We start from the raw sequence: 18687 nt of genomic DNA, 5'->3' as shown, positions 1-18687 counted from the left end.
GTCCGGTTTACACAATAAATAAGTCTGGAATCATATAGTCTATATTTAACAAAGCCTAACCAAGATTTCATTGGGCCTGACAATGAACTGATGTCACAATCATCTTGACTTTGAAAACAATGCACACAAGCGAATGAAGGTTAAAGTTAAAGTTAAAGTACCAATGATTGTCACACACACTAGGTGTGGTGACATTTGTCCTCTGCATTCGACCCATCCTCTTGATCACCCCCTGCGAAGTGAGGGGAGCAGTGGGCAGCAGCGGTGCCACGCCTGGGAATCATTTATGGTGATTTAACTCCCAATTCCAACCCCTGATGCTGAGTGCCAAGCAGGTCATACTTAGTCAACAGTCATTCATGTCACAATAAAGGTGGCAGTATGAACAATGCCAACACTGTCATAAATATGCGCCATATAGTGAAACCACACTAAACAATAACGACAAACACATTTTGTTAAAATATTGGCACCACAACACAACATAAACACTACAGAACAAATTCCCAGAATTCCCTGCAGCACCAACTTTTCCCCGGGACGCTACAAAATAAACAAAAGCAATTGTTGAAACTGCATCTAACATCTACTGTAATGATGACACATACAATAGCGTATCTAGTCCATAGTACTATGATTACATCCATATTTTTTAGCATCACAAAATCTTTCCTTCTTTTTTTTTTTTTTAATTTATATTATGTTTATAAACTCAGGAAATATGTCCCTGGACACATGAGGACTTTGAATATGACCAATGTATGATCCTGTAACTACTTGGTATCAGATTGATACCCAAATTTTTGGTATCATCCATAACTAATGTAAAGTATCAAATACAAGAATAAGTGATTATTATATTTTAACAGAAGTGTAGATAGAACATGTTGAAACAGAAAATAAGCAAATATTAACAGTAAATGAACAAGTAAATTAGTAATTCATTTTCTACCACTTGTCCTTAATAATGTTGACACAATAATAGAATGATAAATGACACAATATGTTACTGCATACGTCAGCAGCTAAATTAGGAAACTTTTTTTGTTTACTTACTACTAAAAGACAAAGTTGTCTAGTATGTTCACTATTTTATTGAAGGACAAAATTGCAATAAGAGACATACCGTATTTCCTTGAATTGCCGCTGGGGCGCTAATTAATTTAAAACCTCTTCTCACTCCTGCACTTATCAAAGGCATGCGGTAAAAGTAAGCATGCGCTAATTATTTTAAAACGTCTTCTCACTCCGGCACTTACCAAAGGTATGCAGTAAAAATTTGAGTGTGATGTAATATTGGACCTTAAATCCTACTGAATAGCTCTTAATCTTCTTCCCTTTATGCGAATTCAAATTACCGGTATTGAAATCATCCTCCTCCATTTTGAAAATGATGACAGGGAAAGTGTCACTCGTGACGTCACGAGTTTGACCAGGCGGTAATACTAAGCATGCGCTAATTATTTTGGGAAGCGAGTTTGACCCGGCAGTAATTGAAGGCAGGCGCATACTATATGCCCTGCGGCAATTCAAGGAAATACTGTATGTTTAATGTACCGTAATATTTTTTTGTTAAAATAAAGCCAATTAAAGCCAAGCTAATGACATTTTTTGGGTCCCCTTTATTTAGAAAAGTACCGAAAAGTACTAAAATACTTTTAGTACCAGTACCAAAATATTGGTATTGGAACAATACTAATACATGCACACACACACACACCGAGCACCCACTGGCAGAAATGTAGATCGGCGCCTATGGGCAGAGGGATGGATATAGATGCCAGACCAAAAATGGACAGGGGCGTCGATCCCTAAAAAGCGTAAGAGCTTTTCATCCATCAATTGGCCAATCAATTACTGATTGGGTTCTCGAGGTGATGGCTGAGCGACATGTACTCCAAACCAAGGGTGTGTGTTTGTGTTGGAAATGACTGACAAAGGTCAGGTTGTCACAGACTGACCATGTCCCCCAGGCAAGGATATTAGCTTCCACATCACACTGGAGGCCAACTGTGTTATCTGACCGCCATGATTGACATCCACACACACACACACACACACACACACACACACACACACACACACACACAAACAGGGCTCACCTGCTGACTTGTCCTGCAGACAATAATCTGGAGAGTTCTCAAAATAGACCAGGTCGTTCTTTGTGGCTTTCCGGAAGGCTTTATTGGCCACGGTGAAGCCTGTGCCGTCTTGGTTCATTGTGACCTCGATGGCCCCGTTGTATTTCCTCCTCAGGTAGTCGCCGGTCTTTCTGAAGTCCGACATGGCCATCCAGCATGTCCGTAGCGTGCATGACCCGCTCACGCCGTGACATTTGCACTCCAGCTTCATAAACCGCTTTACTGCCTGAATACACAAAATGGATTTGGTGTTAACAAAACAGAGTCAATGGGCCCCTTTCAGCAACCGTTCTTAAGAACAAATTTTGTTCTTAAGCCCACTTATGAAGTTTGTAAAGACATTTTTGCAATCACCAATGTTTTCTTAGCTGCGATTTGTTCGAAGGTAAGAACAAAATCTACGAGTGCTCCAGAGCACTCTTAGGGTGGCGTATTTGTTCTTAAGTGTGACCAGTTCCCTTACTTCTATTGTCTAATGTTACATTAATATCACTGATAGACAGACAGACGGACGCACGGACGTACAGATGGATAGATAGATAGATAGATAGATAGATAGATAGATAGATAAAGACTGACATATAGCAAAATTAGCGATAGCATAGTATCTTCAAATGTATGCATGCACGCACGCACTCACACACTGCAAGATGGCAAGATGCCGCAGATCGTGCCCTGAGGAGGAAGCACATATTTCACGACCATGTACCAAGTGACGAACATTTATTTTTCTTTCTTAAAGTTACGTTTTGACATTATGTATTTCCCCCGCAGGATAACACAAATTTCTCTTCTGTAACTGTTTGTTTTCTCCGTGTGTCTGATGTTTGGCTTTTCCGCCGGAATCATGCCTCTATATGAGGAATTAAGGGTGTTTGCCTATGCAAATTACGGAATTAAGGGTGTTTACCTATGCATATTGAGGAAATAAGGGTGTCTTTTTATGCAAATTATGATAGACACACACTCCTAACCTTTTGGCATTGAGCAACTTAAGAACAGCAGGTGGGAACAATTTTGGCGTTTAAGAACACGTCATGAATTTGAATGGACTCCTCTTATAAAATGTAAATGTTCTTTTATGTTTTTAACTCGGTCAAAATGCTGCCACATTACAGTGTTTGGGTCTATTTTTGATCTTCCGTAACTCAGTTCTTGATCGTGACTCGCCTTTTTTTTTTTGCTCTCACCTGTCTTTTTTTGCAGTAGAGGTCGTTGCTTTCAGATTGTATTGTTGGACAGGAAGCGGCAGAAGCAGCGTGCAGATAAGGGTCTTTTATTCCAATATTAAGGCAAAATACACAAAAGGTCATGCTACTCAAAAGCGCAAAGCAAGCCCATGGCAAAGCTTCAAAATGATAGAAGAAAAGTACTATAGCACAAGGCTAGCGAAAAACGTAAACAGTTGCATGTAGTGAACAGAAAAAAGAACAAAGGTCGTAGCATAAAGCTACCAAAATAATTAAACAGTAAAAATTACTGAGAAAAACATAACGGTCGCTCGGAGCTAATAACAAAACAAAGCGTTAGCCTTGAGCTAACACGAATGCCCAGCAGTCGCCACTGGCGAACAATGGACCTGCAACCTAAGGCAAAGTGACAACGCTGTATAAAGTTAAAGTACCACTGATAGTCACACACACACTATTACCCCCTGCATTTGAACCATCTCCTTGTTCCACCCCCTGGGAGGTGAGGGGAGCAGTGAGAAGCAGCAGGGGCCACGCTCGGGTATCATGTTGCTGATTTAAACCCCAATTCCAACCCTTGATGCTGAAGGAGGTAATGGGTCCCATTTTTATAGTCTTTGGTATGACTCGGCCGGGGTTAGAGCTCACGACCTACCGACACTCTAACCACAAGGTATGCCTATTGATCGCTAATCAGAGACAAGTGAAATTAATCAGCGCTCAAGGTAAACAAATGAAGGAGCGCCGAAACTGGCATAGACCTTAAATATAACAAACAATAACCAACACAAAACAAGGCATGACCGGGTAGGGAAGGTCATGAAGGAGGTTGCGATGTATTTGTCCCGGAAGTTAACAAAAATGTTAATAGAATTAAAAGCTAACATGTTTTTTTTGACAGCACAATTGTTAGATCGCTAGAAACTAATAAAGCATGAATAACATTAAAACCATGGTAGTTCAAGTAACAATTTTGACAGCACAAACTGAGCACAAACGTTTGGGGAGATTTGGACGATGTGGGGGTTGCGAAAGAATACTAAAATGTTAACAATATTAAAACCATAAAAGTTCAAATCACGTTTTTAAAAACGTTTGGGACAAGTTTGAAAGGAGTTTGGAGACATTTGTGTTGGATGACATCACTAGTCCTAAAATGTATTTTAGAAAAACCTAAACTTCAAAGGCGCAAACGAAAATGTTTACGCCACAAACAAAGAAACAAATGTGTAATTTTAATATTTACAATGACAAGGAGGGCCAACCTCACACAGGTGGTGTAATGTGGTTTAATTGGAATCTGAGAACGGCGCCACAATCACACAGCTTGCAGAGAGACTCACAAAAGGGGTTATAATTGTGACTGTGGAGAGACATGTATGCAAAATTTACACCAAAGCATATCCAAAACGCATCATTTAGAAGAAAGTGTTGATTAAAAAGTAGTGTGTAGAATGTCAGTCGTGTATTTTACAACAAGCAAATAAAGGTGGACATGCAATATTCATCCTAATACTTATTTTCCTCGTAGTAAATAATAGCAAATAAAAAGTGAATCAGGAAGTTAATGGGGTTTTCTTCTACTTTAATAAGGAATATTTAGTTTTACAGTATCGTTCCTTGAAGTCAGGGGTCCTCATTGTACGAATCCGGCCTGCCAGCTTCCACAATCTTTTTATGTTTTCTGTTTTAAATCTTTCCTGTCTAGCCGCTCAGGCAAAACATAGTTGTTGTAGATGCCCATATTTTGTGTACAGATTTACTTCACAAAAGAGGAGTGTGTATACTTCTGTTGTTGCCTTATTTGTATTTGACTTTGTTACCCGTAAATGTTTGGATATATATAGTCAAGGTTTCTGTGGTGTATCCATTATACAGTGCTCAATACCAGGGTAGAGCAGATCATACGTTAGGTCAGGAAAAAATTCAGACGGGGTCCCCTGAATTCCCCTGAAGAGCAGGGAAACCTGCGAAACAGGCTTGTAGGGATGAAATAGGTCAGGTTTGGGAAAAAACACAGAGGCTTACCTGTATGTATGTATGTGTGTGTGTGTGTGTGTGTGTGTGTGTGTGTGTGTGTGTGTGTGTTATACAGTGCTCAATATCGGGGTAGAGCAGATCATACGTTAGGTCAGGAAAGAAATCAGACGCTATTCCATCCCTACAAGCCTGTTTCGCATGTTTCGCATGTTTCCATGCTCTTCAGGGGGTCCCCTGAATTCCCCTGTAGAGCAGGGAAACCTGCGAAACAGGCTTGTAGGGATGAAATAGGTCAGCTTTGGAAAAAACACGGAGGCTAACGTGTATGTGTGTGTGTGTGTGTGTGTGTGTATAAACAGTATATACTGTATATGTATATATATATATATATATATATGTATGTGTATGTGTATATATATATATATATATATATATATATATATATATATATATATATATATATATATATATATATACATATATATATATATATATATATATATATTAGGGCTGCGAATCTTTGGGTGTCCCACGATTCAATATCGATTCTTGGGGTCGCAATTCGATTTTTTCGATTCAACGCGATTCTCGATTCAAAAACGATATTTTTCCGATTCAAAACGATTCTGTATTCATTAAATACATAAGATTTCAGCAGGACTTACCTCAGTCTGCTGACATACTAGCAAAGTAGTAGATTTTTTTTAAAAAGCTTTTATAATTGTAAAGGACAATGTTTTTTCAACTGATTGCAATAATGTAATTTTAAACTATTAAACGAACCAAAAATGTGACTAATTTTGTCTTTGTGAAAAGATTGGAGACAGTGTGTTGTCAAGCTTATGAGATGCGATGCAAGTGTAGGCCGCTGTGACACTATTGTTCTTTTTTTTTTAATTTTTATAAATGTCTAATGATAATGTCAATGAGGGATTTTTAATCACTGTTATGCTGAAATTATAACTAATATTGATACTGTTGTTGATAATATTCATTTTTGTTTCACTACTTTTGGTTTGTTCAGTGTCGTGTTTGTGTCTCCTCAATTTCTTTGTTTATTGCAATTCTGAGTGTTGCTGGGTCAGGTTTGGTTTTGGAATTGCTGTGTATTGGTTTGTTGGATTGATCAAAAAATGTTTTTTAAATAAGTAAATACATACAAATTAAAATAAAAATCGATTAAAAAAAAATTACAATCTATTCTGAATCGCACAACGTGAGAATCGTGATTTGTATTCGAATTGATTTTTGCCCACACCCCTAATATATACAAATTTTCGTTTTTGGGGGGGTGTTGTTTTGTCTCCTGCGCCAAACACTGAATATATAGAAACATTCAATTAAAAAAATACAAATAAGTCAACAAAATAAGTATCACACGCTTAAAAAACAACAACTTGTTTTTAATTTGAGACATCCCGATGGCAGCGGCCGGATCAAGGTCGTAGTTTAGGGACCACCACCTTAGACTCACATTGCACATGTTTCAGCACTGTGCCAAAACTTATGAAACAGTGGACCAACTCTGACCGACTCCCTAGTGAGGTGTTTCAGGCATGCAGGATAAGGCCTAGATTTAAAACATTCTAAAGCAGGGGTCCCCAAACGATAGGGGATCCCGCCCGTCAGCATCCAAAATCCAGCCCACGGGAATTCCCAAGTTGTTGTTTTTTTTAAATCTCTCTTTTCTGATCCATTCTCTATGGATTGTTATTCTTAATGTCTCCTAGCTGCTCAGGCATATCGTATTGTCTAAAAATGCATTTTCCCATCGATAACATGAAATCACAGCGCTCTGAATATATATACCATATATATATATATATATATACGGTGTGTGTGTATATATATATATATATATATATATATATATATATATATATATGTATATATATATATATATATACATATATATACCATATATATATATATATATATATACAAACCCTGTTTCCATATGAGTTGGGAAATTGTGTTAGATGTAAATATAAACGGAATACATTGATTTGCAAATCCTTTTCAACCCATATTTAATTGAATGCACTACAAAGACAAGATATTTGATATTCAAACTCATAAACATTTTTTTTTTTTGGACTGCAGGCGGGCCAGGAAAGTACCCGCACTGTTTTACTATGAAGCCACGCTGTTGTAACACGTGGCTTGGCATTGTTTTGCTGAAATAAGCAGGGACTCCATGATAACGTTGCTTGGATGACAACATATGTTGCTCCAAAACCTGTATGGACCATTCAGCATTATTGGTGCCTGCACAGATGTGTAAGTTACCCATGCCTTGGTCACTAATACACGCCCATACCATCACAGATGCTGGCTTTTGAACTTTGTGCCCATAACAATCCGGATGGTTATTTTCCTCTTTGTTCCGGAGGACACCAGGTCCACAGTTTCCAAATATAATTTGAAATGTGGACTCGTCAGACCATAGGACACTTTTCCACTTTGCATCAGTCCATCTTAGATGAGCTCAGGCCCAGCAAAGCTGGCGGCGTTCCTGGGTGTTGTTGATAAATGCATAGTAGAGTTTTAACTTGCACTTACAGGTGTAGCAACCAACTGCAGTTACTGACAGTGGTCTTATGAAGTGTTCCTGAGCCCATGTGGTGATATCTTTTACACACTGATGTCGGTTTTTGATGCAGTACTGCCTGAGGGCTCAAAGGTCCGTAATATAATCGCTTACGTGCAGTGATTTCTCCAGATTCTCTGAACCTTTTGATGAATTTATGGACCGTAGATGGTAAAATGCAATTCCTTGCAATAGCTCGTTGAGAAATGTTGTTCCAAAGCTGTTCGACAATTTGCTTGCAAAAATTGGTGACCCTCGCCCCATCCTTGTTTGTGAATTACTTAGCATTTCATGGAAGCTGCTTTTATACCCAATCATGGCACCCACCTGTTACCAATTATTCTGCACACCTGTGGGATGTTCCAAATAAGTGTTTGATGAGCATTTCTCAACTTTATCAGTATTTATTGCACCTTTCCCAACTTCTTTGTCATGTGTTGCAGGCATCAAATTCTAAAGTTAATGATTATTTGCACAAAAAAATGTTTATCAGTGTGAACATCAAATATGTTGTATTTGTAGCATATTCAACTGAACATGGGTTGAAAATGATTTGCAAATAATTGTATTCCTTTATATTTACATCTAACACAATTTCCCAACTCATATGGAAACGGGGTTTATATATATATATATATATATATATATATATATATATATATATATATATATATATATATATATATATATATATATATATATATATATATATATATGTATGTATGTTTATATAAATATTGTAAGTACATGTAAGTATATATATAACCCAGCCCCTGGCCAAATTTAATCCAATGCGGCCCCTGGGTCACAGCAGCTTCCTGGGAATGCTTCAGTTACACAGTTAAGTGACAGAGTATGTCAACATTAACAATAAAACATAATGTCTTGGCCTAATTATGCGCCAGAATGGATCATGCATTTACAAATATTTGCAACACAGTCATGCACTCACCGTTCTGCCACAGCGGTTGTTGTGCAGGTTCATGAGTGCCCGTGCATCTCGAACAGTCCTCTCTTTAGCGTCTATAAAGGCTTTGGCGAACTTGATCCCATAGTTGATATTGTCACTACATCCTCCCCAATCGAATTCTCCTCGCTCGTCCTTGTGTCGTCCTCGCTTGTGTGGGTCACAGTTGCACATCTTCAGCTCCCCTTGGCTGCAGGCGCGTGTTAGCGCGTACACTACTCCGGCAGAGGAGATGGCGTAGACAAACGCTGCTTCACGGCTGCCTGAAACGGCATGAAGGAGCAGAAAACACATAAGGCTGATAATGGCAATCATTTCATATTTCTGGCACTCATACAGAATCAACAAATTGGCCAAAGGCTTCAGATCCTGATTATGACATAACCATGCTTGGTAGGGGCCATCAGGATATGAGAATGCAGCCAAAGTTGTCATGATATCTCATGATAATTGGACTTAGACTTAAACTTTATTGATCCACAAGAGAAATTGTTCCACACAGTAGCTCAGTTACAAAGGATGGAAAGGATAATGCAGGTATTAAGTAGACAAAACATTTACCATAGTAACAATATTAAAAATAACATTTATGTTATATGTACATATTACATATACAGTATGTAATATATACGGATATATTTTATTATTCTATAATTGTTATATAATATATACAATATATAACAAATCCCAATAACATGTACAATATTACATAATATATAACAGCTGCAGCAATTAAAGAAAGAAAAAAAAGGACAGCATAAAATAGAGAGTAGATTCAGCAGAAAATATACATTGTAAACAAAGAGAGGTACTGTAGCTAACATAGAAGTGGTTATGATTAGTTTCTGGTATTTTGTTTTGTTTACTGTCCAACACTCTTTTTGTTTCTATTTCCTGTTTGCCTCCTTTTTCCTCACTTCTCCCTATTTGGCAATCAAGACACACCTGTTTCTGGTTGCCAATCAGGATGCTATATACTGTAGGCCCTGGATCATTTATTTTTGTTTTTTTTCCTCCATGCGGCAAAGCTTTCCCTGTGCTTGCTGTGTCTATTTAGCCTTTTTGTGCACTCTCCTGCTACACTACAAACTGTTATTAAACATTTTTTTACCTGCACATTGCCTCCCATCTCTACATTGTTGGGTCAAGACCAATACAACTGTGACACATTTCAAGCTCTGCTTCACCGGAACGTAACATAAGCGGCGTTGTAAAGTTCTGAAAATGAACACAGCCCCTTTAAGAGACTCAGATGTTGATAGCACAGAGAGCGGTAGCGATGCCGATACAGAGTACAGCGGAATATGACTGATGTATGAAGCTTTTCATTTAAAACAGTTCTATAAAGCAAGAGTGGACATCAGGTTTCTACAGGAGTTAAGGACACTGACATAAATGATAAATAAATAATTGGGTTGTACTTCGTGGAAGTAATCCTAACAGCAGGGCTGTCTTCTGCTTCCATAAATTGTTTGAACACAGACGCTGTAATACCTTATTAATCAGCACCACAGTGCGTTGCCCCCCTTACTCAGTGACTCATGAAGCACCACCCAAACACCATTGTTGGCTTAAACTCCAAGAATTTGTTAAGTTTACAATATGTCAAGTCATCACCCAATTAAAATCAAAAGGCACGGTAAATGCCTTGAGTCTAAAACTATAAATGCACCATTACTCCAAATATGAGAAGAATCTCGCATATGGCATTTTACAATAAATCCGGATGTAAATGTAAAGCTAAAAAATTAAGTCAAAGTCGAGCCTTTCACTAGGGGATCCTGCAAAACAATGTATGTTAGAATAATTGTTTCTAAATTATCACAAACATCTTTGTATCACATTGTGTTCCTGACAAGACGACAAAGGTCTGTCTTTGAAAATAACCAAGCAGAAGGCTCGTAATACTCCACTGGGACTTCAAAGCGGATAGATGGCAGGATCCGCCCAACTTCCCAAGGAAATCTTTTTGAAGTATTTTACAAACTCTCTTCGAACTATTTCATGGAACTTTCTTTGAACTATTCGACATTGTCTAAACAAAGATAGGTGCACTATTGTGGAAAATAAAAAAAACAAAGTACAAACACCATTTCCATATGAGTTGGGAAATTGTGTTAGATGTAAATATAAACGGAATACAATGATTTGCAAAACATTTTCAATCCATATTCAGTTGAATATGCTACAAAGACAAGACATGCACCTGGGGATAGGTTGATTGGCAACACTAAATGGTCCCTAGTGTGTGAATTTGAGTGTGAATGTTGTCTGTCTATCTGTGTTGGCCCTGCGATGAGGTGGCGACTTGTCCAGGGTGTACCCCGCCTTCCGCCCGATTGTAGTTGAGATAGGCGCCAGCGCCCCCCGCGACCCCAAAAAAGGGAATAGGCGGTAGAAAATGAATGGGATGGGAATGGGACAACATATTTGATGTTCAAACTGATAAACATTTTTTTTTTTTTTTTTTTTTGCAAATGAAGTGAAGTGAATTATATTTATATAGCGCTTTTCTCTAGTGACTCAAAGCACTTTACATAGTGACACCCAATATTTAAGTTACATTTAAACCAGTGTGGGTGGCACTGAGAGCAGTTGGGTAAAGTGTCTTGCCCAAGGACACAACAGCAGTGACTAGGATGGCAGAAGCGGGAATCGAACCTGCAACCCTTAGGTTGCTGGCAGGGCCACTCTGCCAACCGAGCTATACCGCCCTATAATAATCATTAACTTTAGAATTTGATGCCAGCAACACGTGACAAAGAAGATAAAGTTGAGGAATGCTCATCAAACACTTATATGGCACATCCCACAGGTGTGCAGGCTAATTGGGAACAGGTGGGTGCCATGATTGGGTACAAAAGCAGCTTCCATGAAATGCTAAGTAATTCACAAACAAGGATGGGGCGAGGTTCACCATTTTGTAAGCAAATTGTTGAACAGTTTTAGAACAACATTTCTCAACAGGCTATTGCAAAGGTCCGTAAAATCATCAAAAGGTTCAGAGAATCTGGAGAAATCACTGCACATAAGCGATGATATTACGCACCTTTGATTCCTCAGGCGGTACTGCATCAAAAACCGCAATCAGTGTGTAAAGGATATCACCACAAGGGCTCAGGAACACTTCATAAAACCAAATTTCAGTAACTACAGTTGGTCGCTACATCTGTAAGTGCAAGTTAAAACTCTCTATGCAAAGCGAAAGCCATTTGTCAACAACACCCAGGAACGCCGCCAGCTTCGCTGGGCCCGAGCTCATCTAAGATGGACTGATGCAAAGTGGAAAAGTGTTCTGTTGTCTGACAAGTCCACATTTCAAATTATATTTGGAAACTGTGGACGTGGTGTTCTCCGGAACAAAGAGGTAAATAACCACCCGGAGATCAGTAGGTCGTGAGTTCAAGTGAGCCAAATCATACCAAAGACTATAAAAACGGGACCAATTACCTCCCTGCTTGGCACTCAGCATCAAAGGTTGGAATTGGGGGTTGAAAATCAAAATAATTCCCCAACGCGGCCACCGCTGCTGCCCACTGCTCCCCTCCTCTCCCAGGGAGTGGAACAAGGAGATGGGTCAAACACAGAGTAATTTGACTACTATTAATGTGGTACTTTTAACTTTTAATGCTGAAGAGTTGCATAGCTGAACATTCAACAAACCTGACATCATGTAGTCCCAAATTTGTTGCAACTTTACTAGTTGTAATATAATGACAGAATGAAATAAAGAGACTGTTTGACAAAAACAGACTCTCCATGAATCTAAATAAGACTAAAATAATACTGTTCAGTAACAACAGAAGAAAAAGTCAAACACAAATACAAATAGACGGCATAGACATTGACTTGGGGAAATAGATCACTTTTCTAGAGATGATAATGATAAAATGAACTAAAAATATATTATAGTAATATAAAATTAAGTTGGTAAAGCACATGTTAATAATAAATAAAGCTAAACATGTTCTGGACCAAAAATCACTCCATATTCCCTACTGCTCGCGAGAGTTACCATATCTGAATTGTTGTGTACAAATATGGGGAAATTATGACAAAAGTACACCTCATTCACTAACCGTGTTACAAAAGAGGTCAGTTAGAATAATGCATAACGTAGAATAGGGCTGGGCGATATGGCCTTTTATTAATATCTCAATATTTTTAGGCCATGTCACGATACACGATATATATCTCGATATTTTGCCTTAGCCTTGAATTAATACTTGAAGCATATAATCACACCAGTATGATAATTCTATGTGTCTACAGTACATGAAAACATTCTTGTTCATATTCCATTAATATATGCTCATTTTAAATTTTCAAGCAGAGAGAGAAATCACAACTAAGTCAATTGACCAAAATTGTATTTTTTAAACAGTTATTAAGCAGTGGCACAAACATTCATGTCATTTCTAAAACAGAAAGTGCAAGATTGTCAAAGACATTTTAAAACAAGCTATTAGTGCCCTTTTGTGCATGATGTCACTAAGATGACATCAAAACAACACTAAATTAAAGTGCACTTTTTGTACAGAACGCCACTACAATAGTTTTGAACAAATAAAATGCATTTTGTGCATGATGTCACACAAGATATTTCAATAAGTGTCAAATAAAAATGGGCTGCATGATAGGTTCCTGCGGACGTTATGTCCTTCTGTTGACTTTTTTTCATACGGTGTTGATGTGGAAATGGTTGCTTTGGCATTTTGTGGGCGTGGCACCAAACAGAGATGTTGACATGCAGAGTTTCAAGCACTCCTCATTCTCTAGCAGGTGACTTTTCAAATGATGCTACATAAGTAGAGCTGCTACGTTTTGTACACTTTTGCTACATACTTGACATATTACGGTTGTATGTTCGACACATTCCCGCCTGAAGCCAAACCACTGCCAGACCACTCTGTGCTGTTTTTCTTGGTAAATAATTCTTCCTTCATTTTTTTACCAGATTTGCATCTTCTTTCTCTCATATTACCACTCGCACCACTCCGCTAGTATCACAGCTAACATTACCCACGCTGATACCTCTCTGCTCCGCGAGGGCGTATGACGTTATATGTGACGTATGTAAGAAGGTGTACTTGTTTTATGTCTCTGTGAGAAGGAGAGACAAGAAAAAGTGAAAAAGAGCCTGCAGTCTAATGCCTGCAGCTCAAAGCAACTGCGTGAGAACGTATACTCGATTATCACGATATAGTCATTTTCTATATCGCACAGAGACAAACCCGCAATATATCGAGTATATCGATATATCGCCCAGCCCTAACGTGGAATATAGAAAAAACATAAACACTTTATTTATCGAATCAAAAATATTGAAATTCATTGATTTGGTGCATTGGCAAATAGCCAAAATTATCTACAAAGCAAACTATAACCTGGTACCCAAGAACGTACAATAATTCTTCCCAACAGACAAAAAGAAATATAACCTAAGAGAAAAATGTGACTTAAAACATGTGTATGCATGTACAACACTTAAAGCCTTTAGTATATCTGTATTAGTGTTGTATTAGGGCTGCAACGACTATGGACAGTAAAATCTGTCGCCGACAATCATATTTGTCGACAATAATGGTGACGGCATCACTCGTGTTTTTTCCGGCCAGAAGTGGGTCACTCGCAAAAACATGGCCAGGATAACATGTAAAGTGTGAGGATATTTTTTCCTATTCTTGTTAAAAAACAAGAATATCTTGCTCATTTTGCAAATCCGACCTTGTTTTTAATGGCAGTACATAAAGTTAAAGTACCAATGATTGTCACACACACACTAGGTGTGGCGAAATTATTCTCTGCATTTGACCCATCACCCTTGATCACCTCCTGGGAGGTGAGGGGAGCAGTGGGCAGCAGCGGTGCCGCGCCCAGGAATAATTTTTTGGTGATTTAACCCTCAATTCAAACCTTTAATGCTGAGTGCCGAGAAGGGAGTTAATGGGTCCCGTTTTTATAGTCTTTGGTATGACTCAGCCGGGATTTGAACTCACAACCTACCGATCTCAGGGCGGACACTCAACCCACCTGGCCACTTTGATATGCAAGCATTTAAAGTAGAGACATGATGTGGGACATTGGAGGGAGGATGCGGACACAGCCTCGGTAAGAGTGTAAGTTTGTACCTTGCTTGCTCGCTCACAAGCGTGAGACGAAGTTGTGTGAAAAATAACTTTAACTATCTTTTTTTAGCCAAAGTCAGCCAGCTAATCTTTGTCTACATCAATTCAAGCACTTTTTAAAGCAGCGTCAATTTGCATTGCCGTAAAAAAGGCACAAACACAAACACACACACACGCACGCACACACACACGCACACACACACACGCACACACAAACACACACACAAACATACATACATACACACACACACACACACACACACATGCACACACACACTGGATCATGAGATTAAACATTCAATCTATTAAATAGCCAACATTTTAAGAATGTATTTAAAGATATAATTCAACCCAGTGAGTCTATTATAGTCCAAAGACTGCCCAGAGTTAACCAATCGTCAATATACTCGTGTGCAGCTTTTTAAACATCACAAAATGCTATTCATGTTAGACCCGCTCGACATCCATTGCTTTCGGTCCCCTAGAGAGGGGGGGTTGCCCAAATTTGAGGTCCTCTCCAAAGTTTCTCATCGTCATCATTGTCACTGGCGTCCCACTGAGTGTGAATTCTCCCTGCCCACTGGGTGTGAGTTTTTCTTGCCCTTATGTGGGTTCTTCCGAGGATATCGTAGTCGTAATGGTTTGTAAAGTCCTTTGAGACATTTGTGATTTAGGGCTATATAAATAAACATTGATTGATTGATGATTGATTTGAGGTAGTTTGATTTTTTTTGAGTCGTATTGTTTGTTTTCGTTTCTGCCATTTTAAATCTTTTTTAATACAAAAAAAAGTTAAATTATTTTTTTTAGCACTTTGCCTTTCCTTTTTTTTAATGGACAACATTCTAATGGTCATTTTAATTTCTGTAACAGCTGAATGAGCGGCACAGTTAGAGTATAAATGAATATTTATGAATGAATGAATCATCTTTGTTGTCAGTCAGCACGTGCCTAAAATAACTTGAGCTGCATTTAAAAGTCAATGGGAAAAAATTAGAGCCATTAAATATGTGTACGATTGGTTATCCGACGAGTTAGCTAAATGTTAAGATAATTGTTGACGAATCGACTATCGAAATAATCGTTAGTCGCAGCCCTAATCAGTATGTCAAACTAAAAGATGAAATAAATTAAGCAAATAAGTCAAATAATGTACTAATATGGTCCATTTTAAGAAACTATTCAAACTCAATGTGTTTACAAAGCAAAAATAACTGTCATATACATATTGAACCTTACTACTACTTATAAACAATGTATTCATTAGAACGTTATTGACTAATAATTCATGTATTTACTTATTAACTTGTGAATTTATTTATTTAATTGTTTGGTGGGTTGCAGATTGAGCACAGAAAATAAACAATGAAAACAAATGTGTTAAAGGCCTACTGAAACCCACTACTACCGACCACGCAGTCTGATAGTTTTTATATCAATGATGAAATCTTAACATTGCAACACATGCCAATACGGACGGTTTAGTTTACTAAATTACAATTTTAAATTTCCCGCGGAGTTTCTTTTTGAAAACGTCGCAGAATGATGACGCGTGTTTGTGACGTTATTGGTTGGAGGGGACATATTAGCCCAGCACCACTTACGGCTAAAAGTCGTCTCTTTTTATCGCATAATTACACGGTATTTTGGACATCTGTGTGGCTGAATCTTTTGCAATTTGTTCAATTAATAATGGAGACTATAAAGAAGAATGCTGTTGGTGGAAAGCGGTGGATTGCAGCTGTCTTTAGCAACCGAAACAATGCCAGTGTTTCTTTGTTTGTTGTGAAGCTTTATTGAACATGTTTCTCTACCACATGTCAACCAGCAAGTTTTTGGATGAGAAAATTGTGATATTAAGTCGGCTCTTACCGGAGACTTGTGCGGAGTTAGCTTCCTCCTGCAGCAGCTGTCATCTTGGCTCCTCCATTGGCTTAATTCTCTCAGAGACACTGGTGGTCACCGCACCCCTCCGACTTTCAGGTATGACTTTATAATCTCACTAAAACACTAATAACACAATAATCAGATAAGGGATGTTCCAGAATTATACTAGTAAATGTGTCTGGTAACATCTGAATTGCTTCCACTGCACTCGCCTTTTTTTTTTTCTAGTGCTTCACTGTGACTTTCCTCATCCACTAATCTTTCATCCTCGCTCAAATTCATGAGGAAATTGTCGCTTTCTCGGTCAGAATCGCTCGCGCTGCTGGTGTCTATGATTGTAAACAATGTGCAGATGTGAGGAGCCCTCACACCCGTGACGTCACGCGCACATCGGCTTCTACTTCCGGTACAGGCAAAGCTTTTTTATTAGCGACCAAAAGTTGCGAACTTTATTGTCGATGTTTTCTACTAAATCCTTTCAACAAAAATATGGCAATATCGCAAAATGATCAAGTATGACACATAGAATGGAGCTGCTATCCCCGTTTAAATAAGAAAATCTCATTTCAGTAGGCCTTTATAGGCCTACTGAAACCCACTACTACTTACCACACAGTCTGATAGTTTATATTTCAATGATGAAATATTAACATTGCAACACATGCCAATACGGCCTTTTTAGTTTACTAAATTACAATTTTAAATTTCCCGGGAGTTTCGTCTTCGCAACGTCGTGTAATGATGACGTGTACGCAAGACGTCACAGGTTTTTAGGAAGTATGATCGCTGCGCCCACACACAGTTAAAGGTCGTCTGCTTTAACGGCATAATTTTACAGTATTTTGGACATCTGTGTTGCTGAATCTTTTGCAATTTCTTCAATTAATATTGGAGAAGTCACAGTAGAAAGATGGAGTTTGGAAGCTTTAGCCTTTAGCAACACAAGCACACGGTGATTCCTTGTTTAAAATTCCTGGAGGTGAAACTTTCCTATGGATCAGAGTGCGGTCAACCAGCAGGTTTCGGTGAGAAAATTGTGGTTAAAAAGTCAGTTCTTACCGGAGAAAAGCTGAGCTTGTGCCGTCCTAGCTGCCGTCGACTCCCCTGAGACACTGCTCGTCAAGACACCAGTGGAGACACCCTTCCGACTATCAGTTACTATTAAACTAGCAACACAATAGAAAGATAAGGGATTTCCCAGAATTATTCTATTAAATGTGTCTAAAAACATCGGAATCCGTCCCAATGCAATCGTGTTTTTTTTTGTTTTTTTTTTTACTTATTTTTTATTTATTTTAATTTTTTCTAGTCCGTTGCTATCAATATCCTCAAACAAGAATCTTTCATCCTCGCTCAAATTAATGGGGAAATTGTGGTTTTCTCGGTCCGAATAGCACTTTTTGTTGGAGGCTCCCATTAAAATCAATGTGAATATGTGAGGAGCCATCAAACATGTGACGTCATCGTCTGCGACTTCCGGTAGAGGCAGGGCTTTTCTCTTAGCACCGAAAGTTGCAAACTTTATCGTGGATGTTCTCTACTAAATCCTTTCAGCAAAAATATGGCAATATCGCGAAATGATCAAGTATGACACATAAAATAGACCTGCTATCCCCGTTTAAATAAGAAAATCTCATTTCAGTAGGCCTTTAAAACTTGCTATAAAACAGGAAAGGCATAATGGCTTAATTAAACTCTGCTTCTTCCTACACCCTTTTGAACATGTTGTAATGAGAAACTTGAAGTGTGCTATGTACTATATTCTAAATTGATGCATGTTTGAAATAAGATAACTAAAATAAAA

General features: G+C 38.3%; 1 protein-coding gene across 1 annotated transcript in view; it reads right to left on the bottom strand.

Moving 5' to 3' along the window:
- The window catches only part of LOC133554469 (protein Wnt-2b-A), a 55397-nt gene that overhangs the window by 10523 nt on the left and 26187 nt on the right, over positions 1 to 18687 (bottom strand). The window contains exons 3-4 of the mRNA XM_061903283.1: positions 8854 to 9131; positions 2103 to 2367 (exon numbers count right to left, since the gene is read on the bottom strand). Coding sequence (XP_061759267.1) covers positions 2103 to 2367; positions 8854 to 9131 — 543 coding nt within the window. The remainder of the gene's footprint in view (positions 1 to 2102; positions 2368 to 8853; positions 9132 to 18687) is intronic.

The sequence above is a fragment of the Nerophis ophidion genome, linkage group LG06 (genome assembly GCF_033978795.1).
Source record: "Nerophis ophidion isolate RoL-2023_Sa linkage group LG06, RoL_Noph_v1.0, whole genome shotgun sequence".
NCBI classification, from domain to species: Eukaryota; Metazoa; Chordata; class Actinopteri; order Syngnathiformes; family Syngnathidae; genus Nerophis; species Nerophis ophidion.
Note: the sequence above shows the minus strand (reverse complement) of the source record. Positions and strands in the feature narration are given on the sequence as shown.